This window comes from Scyliorhinus torazame, chromosome 23 (assembly GCF_047496885.1).
Source record: "Scyliorhinus torazame isolate Kashiwa2021f chromosome 23, sScyTor2.1, whole genome shotgun sequence".
Taxonomy (NCBI): domain Eukaryota; kingdom Metazoa; phylum Chordata; class Chondrichthyes; order Carcharhiniformes; family Scyliorhinidae; genus Scyliorhinus; species Scyliorhinus torazame.
In genome coordinates this window covers 22,619,224-22,635,987 of record NC_092729.1, presented here as the reverse complement: position 1 = coordinate 22,635,987, position 16,764 = coordinate 22,619,224, and the positions used below count along the sequence as shown (strand labels likewise).

Below are 16,764 nucleotides of genomic sequence, written 5' to 3'. Positions count from 1 at the left end.
TTACAGGGTAATGGAAAGTCTAAGTGAGCTCTAAGGCACACAATTATATTGGTGGAGAGAGATCAGCGGGTTTCAGGAGCTCGGGAACAGAACACAGATAGGGATGACACATGGAGAGTTGCGGAATATAATTATTTTCCTCTTTAATGCAGGCAGTTTTCAATTCATTGGCTTTCGTTTAGAGGAGCACAATTTTTTTCTCAGAGAATGGAGCTCCGACATTAATGGGCCTTAGGTTGCATTGGGGCTGAGGATACCGGATATTCTGTTACATTCATTCTGATGCAGTGTGACAGATGTGTTCTCCACCGGGTGAGAGTTGAAATACACATGTGCGGAGGCAGGACAGACAGGTGGGCTGAGACAGGGGCGGAGTCAGCGGATGTCATGGAGATTGACGTTTTTGGTCTGAGCAATGATGCATTAATGGGGGCAGAAATCAACGTAGGGTCAAATATGATATCAAGATGGTGAAGTGTCTCTGTCAGCTCAGGCGGATATCAATGAGAAGGATCCAGTTCGTGTCTGGGGAACGAGTTTACAGGGTGCCAAGAGCGGACTGGTGTTTGGAACGAGGTTATTAACATAGACACTGAAAGCAAATTCATAGGAAGGCCATCAAAGTACGGTTTTCCTCCATTTCGCAACAAATCCAAACTCGGAATATGTCAGTGGTCCTTAACTAATAGCTAGCTCCAACTGCTGCCTTCCTTTTGTTTTTAGATTAACATCACACCATGGAATGCATCGCTTCGCAGAGTATCCCCAGCAGATTCTAAACGGCCATTCGTGAGGGCAGTAATTAGAACAAACAAATAACATATCAACACAGGAACAGTTCCTTCGGCCCACCAAGCCTGCGCCAATCCAGATTCCTGATTATCACTTAGCACTTATTGCCCAAGCGATCTGCGTCCCTCCATTCTCAGTCCGTTCATGTATTGAGCAAGATATGTCTTGAACGTTGCTATCGGCCTGGCACCACTACCTCCACTGGCACCGCGTTCCCGGCGCCCAACCCCGTCTCCGTGAAAAACAATTCCCCTGAACGTTCCCCCTCTCACGTTGAGCCTCTCGGCCTTGTAATTGAGCCTTCCACCCTGGGAAAAATATTCTGACTATTCACCCTGTCTATACCTCTCTTACATTCGTAGACTTCAATCAGGTCACTCTTCAGCCTCCGTCTTTCAAACGGAAACAATCCGAGTTGATGCAACCTCTCCTCAGGGATAACTCCCTCCAGACCAGGCAATACCTCAGAACACCTTCTTTGCACTTTCTCCAAACCAACCACGCCCATCTGGTATAGTCGCGAGCAGAACTGCACATAATATTCCAAATGTGACCTAAATAAGGTTTTATATAACTGTAACATGATCTGCCATCAATTGTACTCAATACCCCGGTGGATGAAGGCAAGCAGACTGTCTGTCTTCTTGACCGCATTGCCCACCTGCATTGCATTTTTCATAGAAATATGGACCTGAACGCCCAGATCTCAGTGTATGTCAATGCTCTGAAGGGCTCTGCCATTTACTCAATAATTCACACCTGAATTTGATTTTCGAAAATGCATCGCCTCGCATTTGTCCGGATTGAACTGCACCTGTCATTTCTCTGCCAAACTCTCCGATCTATCATTATTCTGCATTCTCTGACAGACCCCGTCACTATCTGCAACCCCGTATATCGTAGTGGTCCCTTAAAACTTGCTAAACAGAGCACCGTAGTTTTATTCCACATCATTTGCATATATTAAAAAGAAATATAGTCCAAGCACTGATCCACGTGGAACACCACGAGTTACATAACTCTATTCTCAAACACTCCCTTGCACTACTACTCTATTTCTCCTGTTGCCAAGCCAGTTCTTTTACAATCTAGCTAGCACACCCGACTCCCACGCAACTTTATATTTTTTAGCAGTCTGCCATGAGGGACATTGTGAAACGCCATACTAACGTCCATGTAGACGACATCTCCACCCTATCACTCATGAATTAATTTTGGCACCTCCTCAAAAAAACTCAATGAAGTTGATAAGACAATACTGCTCCCGGACAAAACTATGTTGCCTGTCACTAACAAGTCCATTCGGTTCCAAATGCGAATAAATCCTGTCCCTCGGGAGTTCTCCAATAGCTTCCTCGCCATTGACGTCAGGCTCAACAGGCGATAGTTACCTCATTTATTATTGCTTACCGTCTTAAACAAAGGGAATTTAGCTATTGTCCAGTCCTCTGGAACCTCGCCTGTGGTCAAAAATAATGCAAAGCTTTCAGTGGAATCCCCCGGTTTTACCTCTTTTGACTCCCATGACCCTGGAATATATCCCATCTGGCAGAGGGCACATGTCTAACAGTGCTTTGATAGATATCCAGCACTTGCTCCTTCGTTATGCTGACGCGTCCTCTATTATTCACACACCCTTAGAATCATATAATTTACAGTGCACAAGGAGGCCATTCGGCCCATCGAGTCGGCACCGGCCTTTGGAAAGAGCACCATACTCAAGGCCACACCTCGATCTTATCCCGATAACCCAGGAACACGTCCTAACTATTAAGGCAATAAGGGGCAATGTATCATGACTAATCCCTCTAAACTGCACATCTTTTGCTTGTGGGGAGAATGCAGAGCACATGGAGGAAACCCATGGAGACACATGCAGACTCCGCACGAACAGTGACCCAAGCGGGAATCTAACCTGGGACCCTGGAGCTGTGAAGCAATAGTGCCGGCCACTGTGCAAACTTGCCACCCAAACACTGTACTGCTGTGCCACCCATCCGCAACCCCAACATCCGTCATGCTCCTGTCCTTGGTGAAGACCGATGCAAAGTACTCTTTGAGGATATCAACCACTTCCTCTGACTCCACGGATGCCCTCCGTCCTTTGTCCTGGAGTGGGACTACTCTTTCCGTAGAAACCCTCTTGCTCCTCGCATATGTATAAAATGCATTGGGATTTTAATAAACCCAATGGCAATGACATTTCAAGCCCACTTTTAGCTCACCTAATTCCCCGCTTGAGTTTGTCAGTCTTGACAGAGTCACTCGCCGCTGTAATAATTGTATGTACTTATTTCAGCGAAGAGAATCTATTGTTTGAAATTGCACAGATTAAAATAGATTTTCACAGTTTTAAATTACATTTTTAAATCAGTTGTACTTGACATAAATATTGACGTCTAAATAAATCTTCACTTCCAGGAAAATATTTCTGATCAAACATCTCACTTTGGTAAAGGGTATTCCACTGATTTATTATATTTATTGTTATTTTATTTACTACTTTCAGATCTAGTTACATTTAAATATCTGTATCACGTGCTGAGCTGAGCTACTGAAATGTATTCTGCAATTTCAAATAACTCACTGTTTCTTTGCAACCAAACTCCTTAAAGTAAGATTGGTCAACATGAGATGCCGGAGCAAACATTTCCCTCCAGCACAGTTCAGCAGTTACTGAGTTATCACATTCTCATTGTACATGAAGTCCTGATGATCTATTTAACAGTCATTTCTGTTCCGGTCAACACAGTTCACCGGACAAAGGCAAATATATCACTTGATCAACCGACTGGAGTGTATTTAGAAAAAGAGAATGTCACCATTACCTGCACCGGCCAGACATGTGATTCTGATAAAACCTTCTACGTTTACAAAGATGGTCAACATTTTAACGGTGCTGGAATTACCACACAGGACATCTCTGCAACTTTCTCATTTGCTGCAATCGGCAATAGAGGACATTTTGCGTGTTATTCTTATTGTGTGCATGATCAGAAAACATCCACAGTGAGCGAATCTGTGATTGTGACAATAGCAGGTGAGGGACTGAAAACAGTGTTTTTTTAAAGATAACTGCTTCAGTTCATTGTTATTTTACAAAGCCTGTTTCATCTAATGTAAGAACATTTTCGGTCAGATACTGAGAGGGAGCATTTTAATTGAATAAAATCCTGACAGAATCCATGAACGTTTGGGGCCTGGATACTTGATCTATAACTATGAGCCAGAGAAGGCCACACGAGCCAATCAGGAGGAGGTGTGAAGAATCCAGTCCACAGATGATGTGGTCTGGAACTGAACTGCAGACTGTGATCATTGCCACATGATGGCGCAGTCACTCCCACGCTGCGTGAGTATTTAGAGAGTGCTGCACTGTCAGGGGCTAGATATAAAGAAATTAGGGTTTGAGGTCGATAATCCGGAGCAGAACTCCTTCTACAGCCCGTCCGTTTCCGCTACTGCGGAGGTGCTGCACTCTTGGAGGTAGATGTAAATAATTCAGGAACTGAGATCCATAACACAGGCTGACACGAACCTCGATGCCTGTACTGAAGAAGGCTGCACTGGGCGGGGTAGATGTATATGCTTTCAGGCTTGAGCTTCATAATCCACGCCGACACTAGCCCCCACCCCAAACCCGTGGAAAGACTGAGGGAGGGCTGCACTGTCGGAGGTAATACGTGAATGAGCCGATTTAAGCAGATTTGATCGCACTCTCATGAGGCAGAGGAAAGAACATTTAACTCCCACTCCATGCAACCCCTTTTTAAATTCTTATTTCCCAGATGTTGGTTTCGCTGGCTGGGCCACAATCTATTCCAAATCCCTAATGTCGCTGCAGAATGTGTTGGTGAGTTGCCTTCTTGAAGCGCAGTCCCTTGTGCTGCACACACCGTTAGAGAGGAAATACCCCGGTCTTCACACTGGGACAGTGAAGAAACAGCGATATATTTCCAACTCTGAGTTATTTGCCACAGGATTCCTAGTCGCCACAGTGTTTGTAAGGCTCGTCCAGTTCCGTTTCTGGGCTTAGTACGCTACCCTGAGGAACAGCTGCAGTGATGTCCAGACAATTATGTGAGTGACCTTCAACAACCACAACCATCATACACTGCGCTTTGTATGACTCGAAACAGAGGACAGTTTCAGAACTCACTCCCATTGACTCCAGTTTTGCTAAGGCTCCTTGAAGCCATATTCGACCTTCGATATCAATGAAAGTGTTAGCTATCGTTTGGGTTCCAGCTCGTCTTTCCTTGTTTGACCCTAGGCTGTAATGATGCCAGCAGATGAGTAACCGTGGTAAACCGGATCTAAGCGGCAGTGAGCAAGTTATGGCTTAGTAAATTCCGCTTGATAGCACTGTTGATTTAGTCAGGGAGCAGCTCAGTGGACTGTGAGACCGGTTTGTTTTCCGGAGAGACGCCATCAGTGGGTTGTACTCCTCGGGCAACCTACGGTATCCATGTGACCTCTCCCTGTCAGTTGTTCCCCCTGCCTGCGGTGTGGTGATCGGCAGGTTAAATCCCAACAATCAGCTCTCTCTTTGATCTGTGGCTGTGATCCTCAGAGACTCAGGGTGCTTTGAGACAGATCAATGGAGATTTTTGTCCTAACAATGGCCCTAATATGTATTCTTCTGATACATTTAGAACTAATCTATCCACTTTCTCTTTACCATAGATCCGCTGGCAAAGCCAAGGGCAGTCCTTGATCAATGGACCGGAGTGTATGTAAGAGGAGAGACTCTCACTGTTACCTGCACAGTGACTGGAGATAATCGAGAAAAATACTTCAAATTTTACAAAGATAAACAACGTTTGTCCACCCGTCGAATTGACAGAAACGTCAAAATTGGACCAATCCGGGCCACTGGTAGAAGAAGTGAAGGGCGATATGCCTGTCAATATGGAATTTCCGTCGGTGGTAGGCAGCTAATATCCCCAATGAGCGAGACTGTGGAGGTGACCATTTCAGGTAAATAACATAGAAATGAAACTTCTGTTTATTCTGTGGGCTTTGATTATTGATTATTTCCGCTCCGGTTCACGGCAATAACAATGTAACTTTCATTTGTGGTGGCTGCCCGTCACCGAGGTGGCACGGTAGAAGCGACAGTATTTCTAAATGAGTGTCCATTTCATTCCTCAACGATTGATTCTCTAAATGACAGAATGTGGCATGAATTCACCGATGGTGCATCGGCTGTGGCTCTGGGGACTTAGGCGCCGGTATGGGGAGGAGGTGGTGGTGAAATGAGGGGCGGAGTGTGAGAGTTGTGCGAGTGGGGAAAGGTTCATTCACCTGGGGGAGATATTCAGCTAGCTACGGTGAAATTACAGTCCTGTGATTTCGGAGTTTATGACATAATATTGCTTGAAAGGAGCGGACTCTGCCATTGATTTTCTGCACCAACGAATGACCAATTCCGATCCTACAGCCCCCATTGAGAGCTCCATGTTGCTTCGTTAAACACCCGTCTCCACCTTCCAGCCACCCACCTCGTCATTCACTCTCTTTGTTGGTGTGACCAAAAATTCAACTTCTTTTGGATTGTCTCAATGCAAATCCTCAGTACATAGAATTCTGGCTTTGTCTCAGAGATATACATCTATATATTCACCATGTTAATCCAGACTGACACATATATATATGAGCTAGGTTAATCCAGACTGACACTCCAGTATTGAGTGATGCACTATTGGAGCTAGATACATATAGTCTGGGACAAGAGCTCTATAATCTAGTCTGACAATTCTCCTAGTGCCAGTATAGAGTGTCCATTTCATTATTGGAGGTGGCTGTGGACACACTGGGACTTGTGCTTCATAACTCACACTGACAATAGCGCCTGTAACAGCCCTGTGTCTTGAGTGAGGGGGCAGCTCAGTTGGATGTGAGGCCAGTTTATGGTACGGAGAGACGCCAACAGTGGGTGTTACCACACGGGCAACCTACGGTATCCATGTGACCTCACCCTGTCACCCATTCCCCCTGCCTGCGGTGTGGTGAACGGCAGGTTAAATCCCATCAATCAGCTCTCTCTAAAAAAGGAGATGGTGGCCTGTGATCCTCAGAGACTCAGGGAGCTTTCAGACAGATCAATGGAGATTTTTTTATAACAAAGGCCCTAAAATATGTTCTTCTGATACATTTGTAACTATTATATCTACTTTCTCTTCACCATAGATCCGCTGGCAACGCCAAGGGCAGTACTTGATCAATCGACAGGAGTATATGTAAGAGGAGAGACTCTCACTATTACCTGCACAGTGACTGGAGATAATCGAGAAAAATACTTCAATTTTTACAAAGATCAACAACGTTTGTCCTCCCGTCAAATTGTCAGAAACGCCAAAACTGGACGATTCGGGGCCACTGACAGAAGAAGTGAAGGGCGATATGCCTGTCAATATGAAATTTCCGTAGGTGGTAGGCAGTTGATATCCCCAATGAGCGAGGCTGTGGAGGTGACCATATCAGGTAAATAACATGGAATAGAAAATTCTATGTTTATTCTGTGGGCTTTACGTATTGATTATTTCAGCTCCGGTTCCGGGCAATAACAATTTAACTTCCATTTGGGGTGGCTCCGTGTCACCGGGGTGGCACGGTAGAAGCGACAGTATTTCTAAATGAGTGTCCATTTCATTCCTCAACGATTGATTCTCTAAATGACAGAATGTGGCATGAATTCACCAATGGAGCATCGGCTGTGGATTTGGGGACTCAGAGAGCTGATATGGGTAGTGGGTGGTTGTCAAATTTGATGCATGGTGTGAGGGGTATATTAGTAGGGAAAGGTGCATTCACTGGGAGATATTTAGCTAGCTCCGGTGAAATCACAGTCCTGTGATTTCGGAGTTGATTACATAATATTGCTTGAAAGGAGCGGACGCTGCCATTGATTTTCTGTACCAACGAATGACCAATTCCGATCCTACAGCCCCCATGGAGATCTATATGTTGCTTAGTTAAACGCCGCTGTCATGTGAGGGTCCCTTTATGAAATGGATGTTTATTACTGCAGTGATGTCAGAGAGTTGGTGGAGATGGCCTGTCTGTCAGCTTTTTACTTTCGCTTGAGGCTTTTGCTGCAGGGTGGATTTGGTTTAATTTTAGTTTTGGAGACACTGAAATCACACCAGGATGCGTATGAATCCCTGCAAGCTTATGAATGTTTATTTGGGGTTTTCAAAGTGGTAACTGCTCTCAGTACTGAATTTAAACCTGATGTGCTTCTGTTAAAAGTTTTTTTAAGTCGTATGGGTGTTGAAAGGAAAGCATGGATTACTTAGTGTTGTATTCTTTGCGGGTTGTATTTGAATTAATGGTTGCTAAGATGTTCACTATGTTTTATAAAGGTTAACTTGTGTTCATAGAATAAACATTGTTTTGCTTTCAAATTCCTTTTCCATTTCTGCTGTACCGCTCCTGTCGAGTGGGCCGTGTGCTTCCCTTACCACAATCTATTAAAAGTTGTGGGTCTGGTAGGGCAGCACCGTGGCGCATTGCTGCCTCATGGCCCCGAGGTCCCAGGTTTAATGCCGGCTCTGGGTCACTGTCCGTGTGGAGTTTGCACATTCTCCCCATGTTTGCGTGGGTTTCGCCCCCACAACCCAAAGATGTGCAGTGTCGGTGAATTTGTCTCGCTAAATTGCCCCTTAATTGGAAAAATGAATTGGGTACACTAAATGAAAAACAAAAAGTTGTTGGTCAGGTGAACTCCATGATGCACTTTGGGGTTCTCGAAACCATGCCCAGAAGACCACTCTCCAACCTCCAGCCATCCAACTGGTCATTCTCTCTCTTTCTTGGTATGACCAATAGTTCAACTTCTTTTGGATTGTCTCAATGCAAATTCACCGGACATATAATTTTGGCGTTGTCTCGGATATATATATGTATATTCACCAGGTTAATCCAGACAGACACGCATATATATATTATCAAGTTAATCCAGACTGACACTCCAGACGTTGCCAGTATTGAATGCGACACTATTGGAGCTAGACACAGATAGTCTTCGACCAGAGCTCTATAATCTAGTCTGACACATCCCCCTGTGCCAGTACTGAGGGTGCATTTCACTATTGGAGGTGGCTAGAAACATACTGGGACTTGTGCTTCATAAATACTACCTGTAACAACCCTGTGGCTTTAGTCAGGGAGCAGCTCAGTGGACTGTGAGACCGGTTTGTTTTCCGGAGAGACGCCATCAGTGGGTTGTACCCCTCGGGCAACCTACGGTATCCATGTGAACTCACCCTGTCAGCTGTTCCCCCTGCCTGCGGTGTGGTGAACGGCAGGTTAAATCCCAACAATCAGCTCTCTCTAAAAAAGGAGATGGTGGCCTGTGATCCTCAGAGACTCAGGGTGCTTTCAGACAGATCAGTGGAGATTTTTGTCCTAACAATGGCCCTAATATGTCTTCTTCTGATACATTTATTACTATTCTGTCCACTTTCTCTTTACCATAGATCCGCTGGCAAAGCCAAGGGCAGTCCTTGATCAATGGACCGGAGTGTATGTAAGAGGAGAGACGCTCACTATGACCTGCACAGTGACTGGAGATCATCGAGAAAAATACTTCAATTTTTACAAAGATAAACAACGTTTGTCCTTGCGTCAAATTGACAGAAAGAACAAAATTGGACCAATCCGGGTCACTGATAGAAGAAGTGAAGGGCGATATGCCTGTCAATATGGAATTTCCGCCGGTGGTAGGCAGTTAATATCCCCAATGAGCGAGACTGTGGATGTGACCATATCAGGTAAATAACATGGAATAGAAAATTCTATATTTATTCTGTGGGCTTTACGTATTGATTATTTCAGCTCCGGTTCCGGGCAATAACAATTTAACTTTCATTTGGGGTGGCTCCGTGTCACCGGGGTTGCACGGTAGAAGCGACAGTATTTCTAAATGAGTGTCCATTTCATTCATCAACGATTGATTCTCTAAATGACAGAATGTGGCATGAATTCACCAATGGTGCATCGGCTGTGGATTTGGGGACTCAGAGAGCCGGTATGGGGAGTGGGTGGTTGTCAAATTTGATGCAGGGTGTGAGGGGTATATTAGTAGGGAAAGGTGCATTCACTGGGAGATATTTAGCTAGCTCCGGTGAAATCACAGTCCTGTGATTTCGGAGTTGATTACATAATATTGCTTGAAAGGAGCGGACTCTGCCATTGATTTTCTGTACCAACGAATGAACAGTTCCGATCCTACAGCCCCCATGGAGAGCTATATGTTGCTTAGTTAAACGCCACTGCCATGTGAGAGTACCTTTCTGAAATGGATGTTGATTACTGCAGTGATGTCAGAGAGTGGGTCGAGCTGGGCTGTCTGTCAGCTTTTTCTTTCGCTTCAGGCTTTTGCTGAAGGGTGGGTTTGGTTTCATTTTAATTTTGGAGAAGCTAAAATGACACCAGGATGTGTATGAATCCCTGCAAGCATATGAATGTTCATTTGGGGTTTTCAAAGTGGTAACTGCTTTCAGTGGTGAATTTAAACCTGATGTGCTTCTGTTAAGTTTTTTAAAAAGTCTTATGGATGTTAAAAGGAAAGCATGGATTACTTAGTGTTGTATTATTTGGTGGTTGTATATGAATGAATGGTTGCTAAGATGTTCGCTATGTTTTATAAAGGTTAACTTGTGTTCATGGAATAAATATTGTTTTGCTTTCAAATTCCTTTTCCATTTCTGCTGTACCGCTCCTGTAGAGTGGGCCGTGTGCTCCCCTTACCACAATCTATTGAAATTTGTGGGTCAGGTAGGGCAGCACCGTGGCGCATTGCTGCCTCATGGCCCCGAGGTCCCAGGTTCAATCCCAGCTCTGGGTCACTGTCCGTGTGGAGTTTGGACATTCTCCCCGTGTTTGCGTGGGTTTCTCCCCCACAACCCAAAGATGTGCAGGGTCGGTGAATTGGTCACGCTCAATTGCCCCTTAATTGGAAAAATGAATTGGGTACACTAAATGAAAATCAAAAAGTTGTTGGTCTGGTGAACTCCATGATGCACTTTGGGGTTCTCTAAACCCTGGCCCAGAAGACCACTCTCCAACCTCCAGCCATCCAACTGGTCATTCACTCTCTTTCTTGGTATGACCAATAGTTCAACTTCTTTTGGATTGTCTCCATGCAAATTCACCGTGCATATAATTTTGGCCTTGTCTCGATATGTATATTCACCCGGTTAATCGAGACAGACACGCATGTATATATTATCTAGATTAAACCAGACTGACATTCCAGACGTTGCCAGTATTGATTGCTACACTATTGGAGCTAGATACAGATCGTCTTGTACCAGATCTCTATAATCTAGACTGACACATCCCCCGGTGCCAGTATTGAGGGTGCATTTCACTATTCGAGGTGGCTATATACACACTGGGACTTGTGCTTCATAATTCAGGCTGAAAATACCACCTGTAACAAACCTGTGGATTTAGTCAGGGAGCAGCTCAGTGGACTGTGAGGCAGTTTTGTTTTCCAGAGAGACGCCAACAGTGGGTTGTATCCCTCGGGCAACCTACAGTATACATGTGACCTCACACTGTCAGCTGTCCCCCCTGCCTGCGGTGTGGTGAACGGCAGGTTAAATCCCAACAATCAGCTCTCTCTAAAAAAGGAGATGGTGGCCTGTGATCCTCAGAGACTCAGGGTGCTTTCAGACAGATCAATGGAGATTTTTGTCCGAACAATGGCCCTAATATGTATTCTTCTGATACATTTATAACTATTCTATCCACTTTCTCTTAACCATAGATCCCCTAAAAAAGCCAATGGCATTCCTTGATCAATCAACCGGAGTATATGTAAGAGGAGAGACTCTCACTATTACCTGCACAGTTACTGGAGATAATCGAGAAAAATACTTCAATTTTTACAAAGATAAACAACGTTTGTCCTCCCGTCAAATTGTCAGAAACGACAATTTTGGAACATTCGGGGCCACTGATAGAAGAAGTGAAGGGCGATATGCCTGTCAATATGAAATTTCCGTCAGTGGTAGGCAGCTAATATCCCCAATGAGCGAGACTGTGGAGGTGACCATATCAGGTAAATAACATTTAAATGAAACTTCTATGTTTATTCTATGTGCTTTTCGTATTGATTATTTCAGCTCCGGTTCACGGCAATACAATGTAACTTTCATTTGGGGCGGCTCCCTGTCACCGAGGTGGCACGGTAGAAGCGAACAGTATTTCTAAATGAGTGTCCATATCATTCCTCAACGATTGATTCTGTAAATGACCGAATGTGACATGATTTCACCGACGGTGCATCAACTGTGGTCGTTGGGACTCGGAGCCGGTCGGGGGAGCGGGTCGTGGTGATATTGGTGATAAGGTGTGATGGGTATGTTAGTAGGGAAAGATTCATCCATTCGGGGGCGAAATTGATATGCTAAGGTGAAACCATAGTCCTGTGGCGGAGGGGGTTTATTACAGGCATAAAGTACCGGACTGTGCCATTGATTTCCTATATCAACGAATGCCCAATTCCGTACCCCCTTCCCCCTGGAGTGGTATCTACTGCATATACTGTCAAATATCACCCTACAACCTGCACCCACCGCGTCTTTCATTCTCCTTGTTCGTATGACCAGCAGTTCGACTTCATTTGGGTTATCTCCAGTTGAGATCTCCGGACCGATAATTGTAGCTTTGTCTCGGAGATCGGCATGTTGTCATATCATAGAATTTACAGGGCAGAAGGAGGCCATTCGGCCCATCGTGTCTGCACCGGCTCTTGGAAAGAGCACCCTACCAAAGGTCAATACCTCCACCCTATCGCCATAACCCAGTAACCTCACCAACACTAAGGGCAATTTTGGACACTAAGGGCAATTTATCATGGCCAATCCACCGAACCTGCACATCTTTGGACTGTGGGAGGAAACCGGTGCACCCAGAGTAAACCCATGCAGACACGGGGTGGACGTGCAGACTCCGCACAGACAGTGACCCAAGCCGGAATCATACCCGGGACCCTGGAGCTGTGAAGCAATTCTGCTATCCACAATGCTACCGTGCTGCCCCGGTAATATCCTCAATATCAAGCAACATAATCGTAAACTCACTGTACCCCCTCCAAAGCCTCCATATCCTTCAGGCTCAATGCCGTGGATGAAGGAGAACCTGACATATTCCTACATTCCGAGTTTCTCTACCTGCGTTTTCACTTTTAGTTACCTGTCGACCTGTACACTCAGGTCCCTGTGCCTTTCACTACCTCGGAAGTTCTGATATTTATTGCTTATTTCGCACTCGTATTAGACGTTTCAAAATGCGTTACCTCACATTTGTCCACATCAGACTCCATCTGGCACTCTCTGCCGAAGTCTCCAACCGATCAGTATCCTGCTGTGCAGACCCGATGGGCCGAATGGCCTCCTTCTGCACTGCATGTTCTATGTTTATGTTCATCAATTGCAAATATATATCCAGCTCTCTTCGGCAAAGTCCAATGCAATCCACCTCCAACACTAGGCAGCGCATTCAAAACCCCAAAAACCTATCACTCATAGCTCTCTTGATTGCCGTCTTGTAATTGTGACCGCTAGTCACTGACATACCAATTAGTGGAAAAGGAATATTCTCTTGACCCTATCAAAATTGTTCAGAATATTCGCCGCTTAATGTTCTCTGATCCAAGGAAACCTGTACAAGGAGGATGGGCCGCATCTCACCTGCAGGGGCACTAATATCTTGGCTGGTAGGTTTGCTAGAATCACTCGGGAGGATTTACCGTAGTATGTCAGGGGTTGGAAACCCCTCAGCGTTAGCGTAGAAAGTGTAATAACTGAAGGGGAAACATAGAACAAAATAAGAGAACGACATCAGCCGCAGGCAGAGCAAAGAGGGTGACAAGTGTGAGAAGAGTGGAGTCAATGCAGGACTGAGGATGTTGTATGTTAATGCACACAGTGTACGGAACAACGCAAATGAGCTTGTTGTACGCATTGAAATTGGCAGGTACGATGATGTGGGCATCACAGAGATGGTGCTGCAGGGGGATCAGGACTGGTATCTATATATCCAAGGATATGTGTCCTATCAAAAGGGCAGGCAGGTGGTCAAAGGGGCGGGGTTGCATTATTGGTAAGAATGAAGAATGAAGATTTCCTTAGCTGTGGGATTATAATTATGGACACGTGGGTTTTTAAACACAAAACAATGTTTATTCCATGAACTCAACTCACATCTTAAATAAACATTGGATCTCTCAACACCCCTTACTACAAAGATAACTCAGAATATATTGCAACAGTAAATAACTCCTTAAAATGTTCCTTCAAACTTCCAAGAGACTTAACATCTTTAAACAGTATCACATCAGGTTAAAGGATATATATTTTTCTGTAAAATGGCAGAGATCTATTAGCTCGGTTGACTTCAGCTCCAGCACCTTGCTTTCTTCCTACAAACACTCTGAAACACACAGACACACACAACCTGCTTTTTCCAACTGGCTTTCTCTCTCCAATCAACTCATAGCGAACCAGAACTTCTCATACTGGCTTTCTCCTTTTAATCAGCTCACAGCAAAACAGCCAGGCACATTGAAACTGCCCTCAGCAAAACCAGCCAGGCACTTTTCAAACTGCAAAACCAAACTGCAAAATTGCTGAACTGAACTGGGCTCCACGCACTCTATGACATCATTGTTTTCTCAAATGTACATTGCTTAAATATCCAGTTCTTAAAGGCACTCTCGCATGACACCTCCCCCCCAAAGAAAATTAAACCCAACAACTTCAAGATGGTTTCATTTTTCACCTTTGCACCATCAATTAAGAAATGCACAAAGTAAATATACATTTTCATTTAAAGAAAACCACACACTCAAACAGGTATAATAATATAGTCCATTCATCTTTGTTCTTCTTCCTCCAACCGAAATCCTTCTCGACTGACAGCTTCTTTGAACAAAGTCTCTGCACGATCCATCCATTCCTCTACTCCTCGGTATTTCTCTTCAGAATCAGATACTTTATTTCAATCTGACCACAGAGTCCCTTGCAATTCTCCAATACAGGAACATTGGTGATCACAGCTTTCAGGTAGTCAAATGCCTGTTGAAAGTCCGCTGTCCATTGAAATTGTTGACGTGTCATTAGCAAGTCCATCAGTGGAGTAATCACGCAGCAAAACTTTTGCACAACTGTTCGATCAAATTCATTCATGCTAGGAGATCACATTATTTCTCTTCGTCTTGAGGGTACTGGAAACTCCGCAAGGAAAGTGTTTCGGGCTTCTCCAAATTCACTTTAGGCTCGGTTCATCACCAAACCCGCCTCCCGAAGTCGATCGAAGAACTCTACACGATGTTTTAAATGTTCTTTCCATGTCTGGAAGTTGGAAATAAAAGCAAATTGTCCCACTTTCTCCATTCAATCCTTCAATGGTGGGATAGGATAAAAGTCCGTTCTTGTAACTGTATTCACCTTTCGATAGTCCACACACAACCGTTGGGTACCGTTTGGTTTAGGTACCACCACTATGGCTGAGCTCCACTGACTGCAACCCACTTCAATTATGCCATTTTTAAGCATACTCTCACTCTCTCTGTTAACCTGTGACAATTTTAAAGGGTTAAGTATATATGGATGTTATTTGATAGGAACCGCATTTCCCACTTCTACATCATGTACAGCCATTTTAGTACTTCCCAAATTAACTCTCCAAACGTTCCCATGTGATATCAATAACTCTTACAGGTCCGTTCGTTTTTCCTCTCGAAGGTAACTTAACAATTCATCCCAATTTTTAAGAACATCCCCATTTTCCAATTTAATTTGAGGTATGTCAAATTCAGCCATCTGGATTCGGCTCGTCACTTTGAGTTAGAATCATTAAAACCTCCTTTTTATCTCCTTCCCTTTCAAAGTACCTTTTAAGCATATACACATGACACACTCGGTGAGTCTTCCTTCTATCTGGTGTTTTTAACCACATAATTCACCTCACTTAATTTCCTTTCAATTTGATTCGGTCCACAAAACCTAGCTTTTAAAGGCTCCCCTCCCACTGGTAACAACACTAAAACTTTATCCCCATTGGCAAAACTACGAACTTTGCATTTCTTATCCGCTACCCGTTTCATCACATATTGTGCAACTTTCAAATGTTGTCTAGCCAATTCACCTGCTCTATTTACTCGTTCCCTAAAATTTGACACGTAATCCAATAGTGTAATTTCCTGTTTCTCACCCACCAATTTTTCCCTAATCAATGTAAGTGGTTCTCTTACCTCATGACCAAAAATTAGTTCAAAAGGACTAAATTTGGTATACTCATTAGGCGCATCTCTAATTGCAAACATTACGGATGGAATTCCTTTATCCCAATCCACTGGATAATCTTGACAATACGCCCTCAACATTGTCTTTAATGTCTGATGCCACCTTTCTAGCGTTCCCTGCGATTCTGGATGGTACGCAGTTGATTTAAATAGTTTTCTTCCTCAGCTGTCCATAACTTCTTTGACTAACTTTGAAGAAAATTCGTCCCTTGATCCGATTGAATTTCTGTGGGTATTCCATATCTCGTAAAGAATTTAAATAACTCCTCCACAATCCTTTTAGCTATAATATTATGTACTGGAATGGCCTCTGGAAACCTAGTAGACACATACATTACAGTCAAAAGATATTGATTACTACTTTTTGTTTTAGGAAGCGGTCCTACACAATCGATTAGGACCCTTGTAAAAGGTTCTCCAAATGCTGGAATGGTGATTAAAGGCGCTGGTTTTATCACCACTCGATGTTCCCCTATCACTTGGCATGTGTCACATGATTGACAAAATTTAACTACATATTTATGGATTCCAGGCCAATAAAAATGTTTCTGGACTTTAGCTTGCATTTTCCTTATTCCCAAATGACCTCCCACTGGTACCTCATGTGCAACTCGCAACACCTCCTTTCTGTACCTTACCGGCAATACTAC

The 16,764-nt window shown here is 44.1% G+C and overlaps 1 protein-coding gene across 2 annotated transcripts in view; it reads left to right on the top strand.

Annotated features, from left to right (window-relative positions):
- The window catches only part of LOC140399715 (platelet endothelial cell adhesion molecule-like), a 177,827-nt gene that overhangs the window by 119,180 nt on the left and 41,883 nt on the right, over positions 1 to 16,764 (top strand). The window contains exons 3-7 of one of the 2 annotated variants that reach the window (XM_072489239.1): positions 3,545 to 3,832; positions 5,479 to 5,772; positions 6,985 to 7,278; positions 9,276 to 9,569; positions 11,573 to 11,866. In XM_072489239.1, coding sequence (XP_072345340.1) covers positions 3,545 to 3,832; positions 5,479 to 5,772; positions 6,985 to 7,278; positions 9,276 to 9,569; positions 11,573 to 11,866 — 1,464 coding nt within the window. The remainder of the gene's footprint in view (positions 1 to 3,544; positions 3,833 to 5,478; positions 5,773 to 6,984; positions 7,279 to 9,275; positions 9,570 to 11,572; positions 11,867 to 16,764) is intronic. The other variant, XM_072489240.1, reaches the window with a different exon arrangement.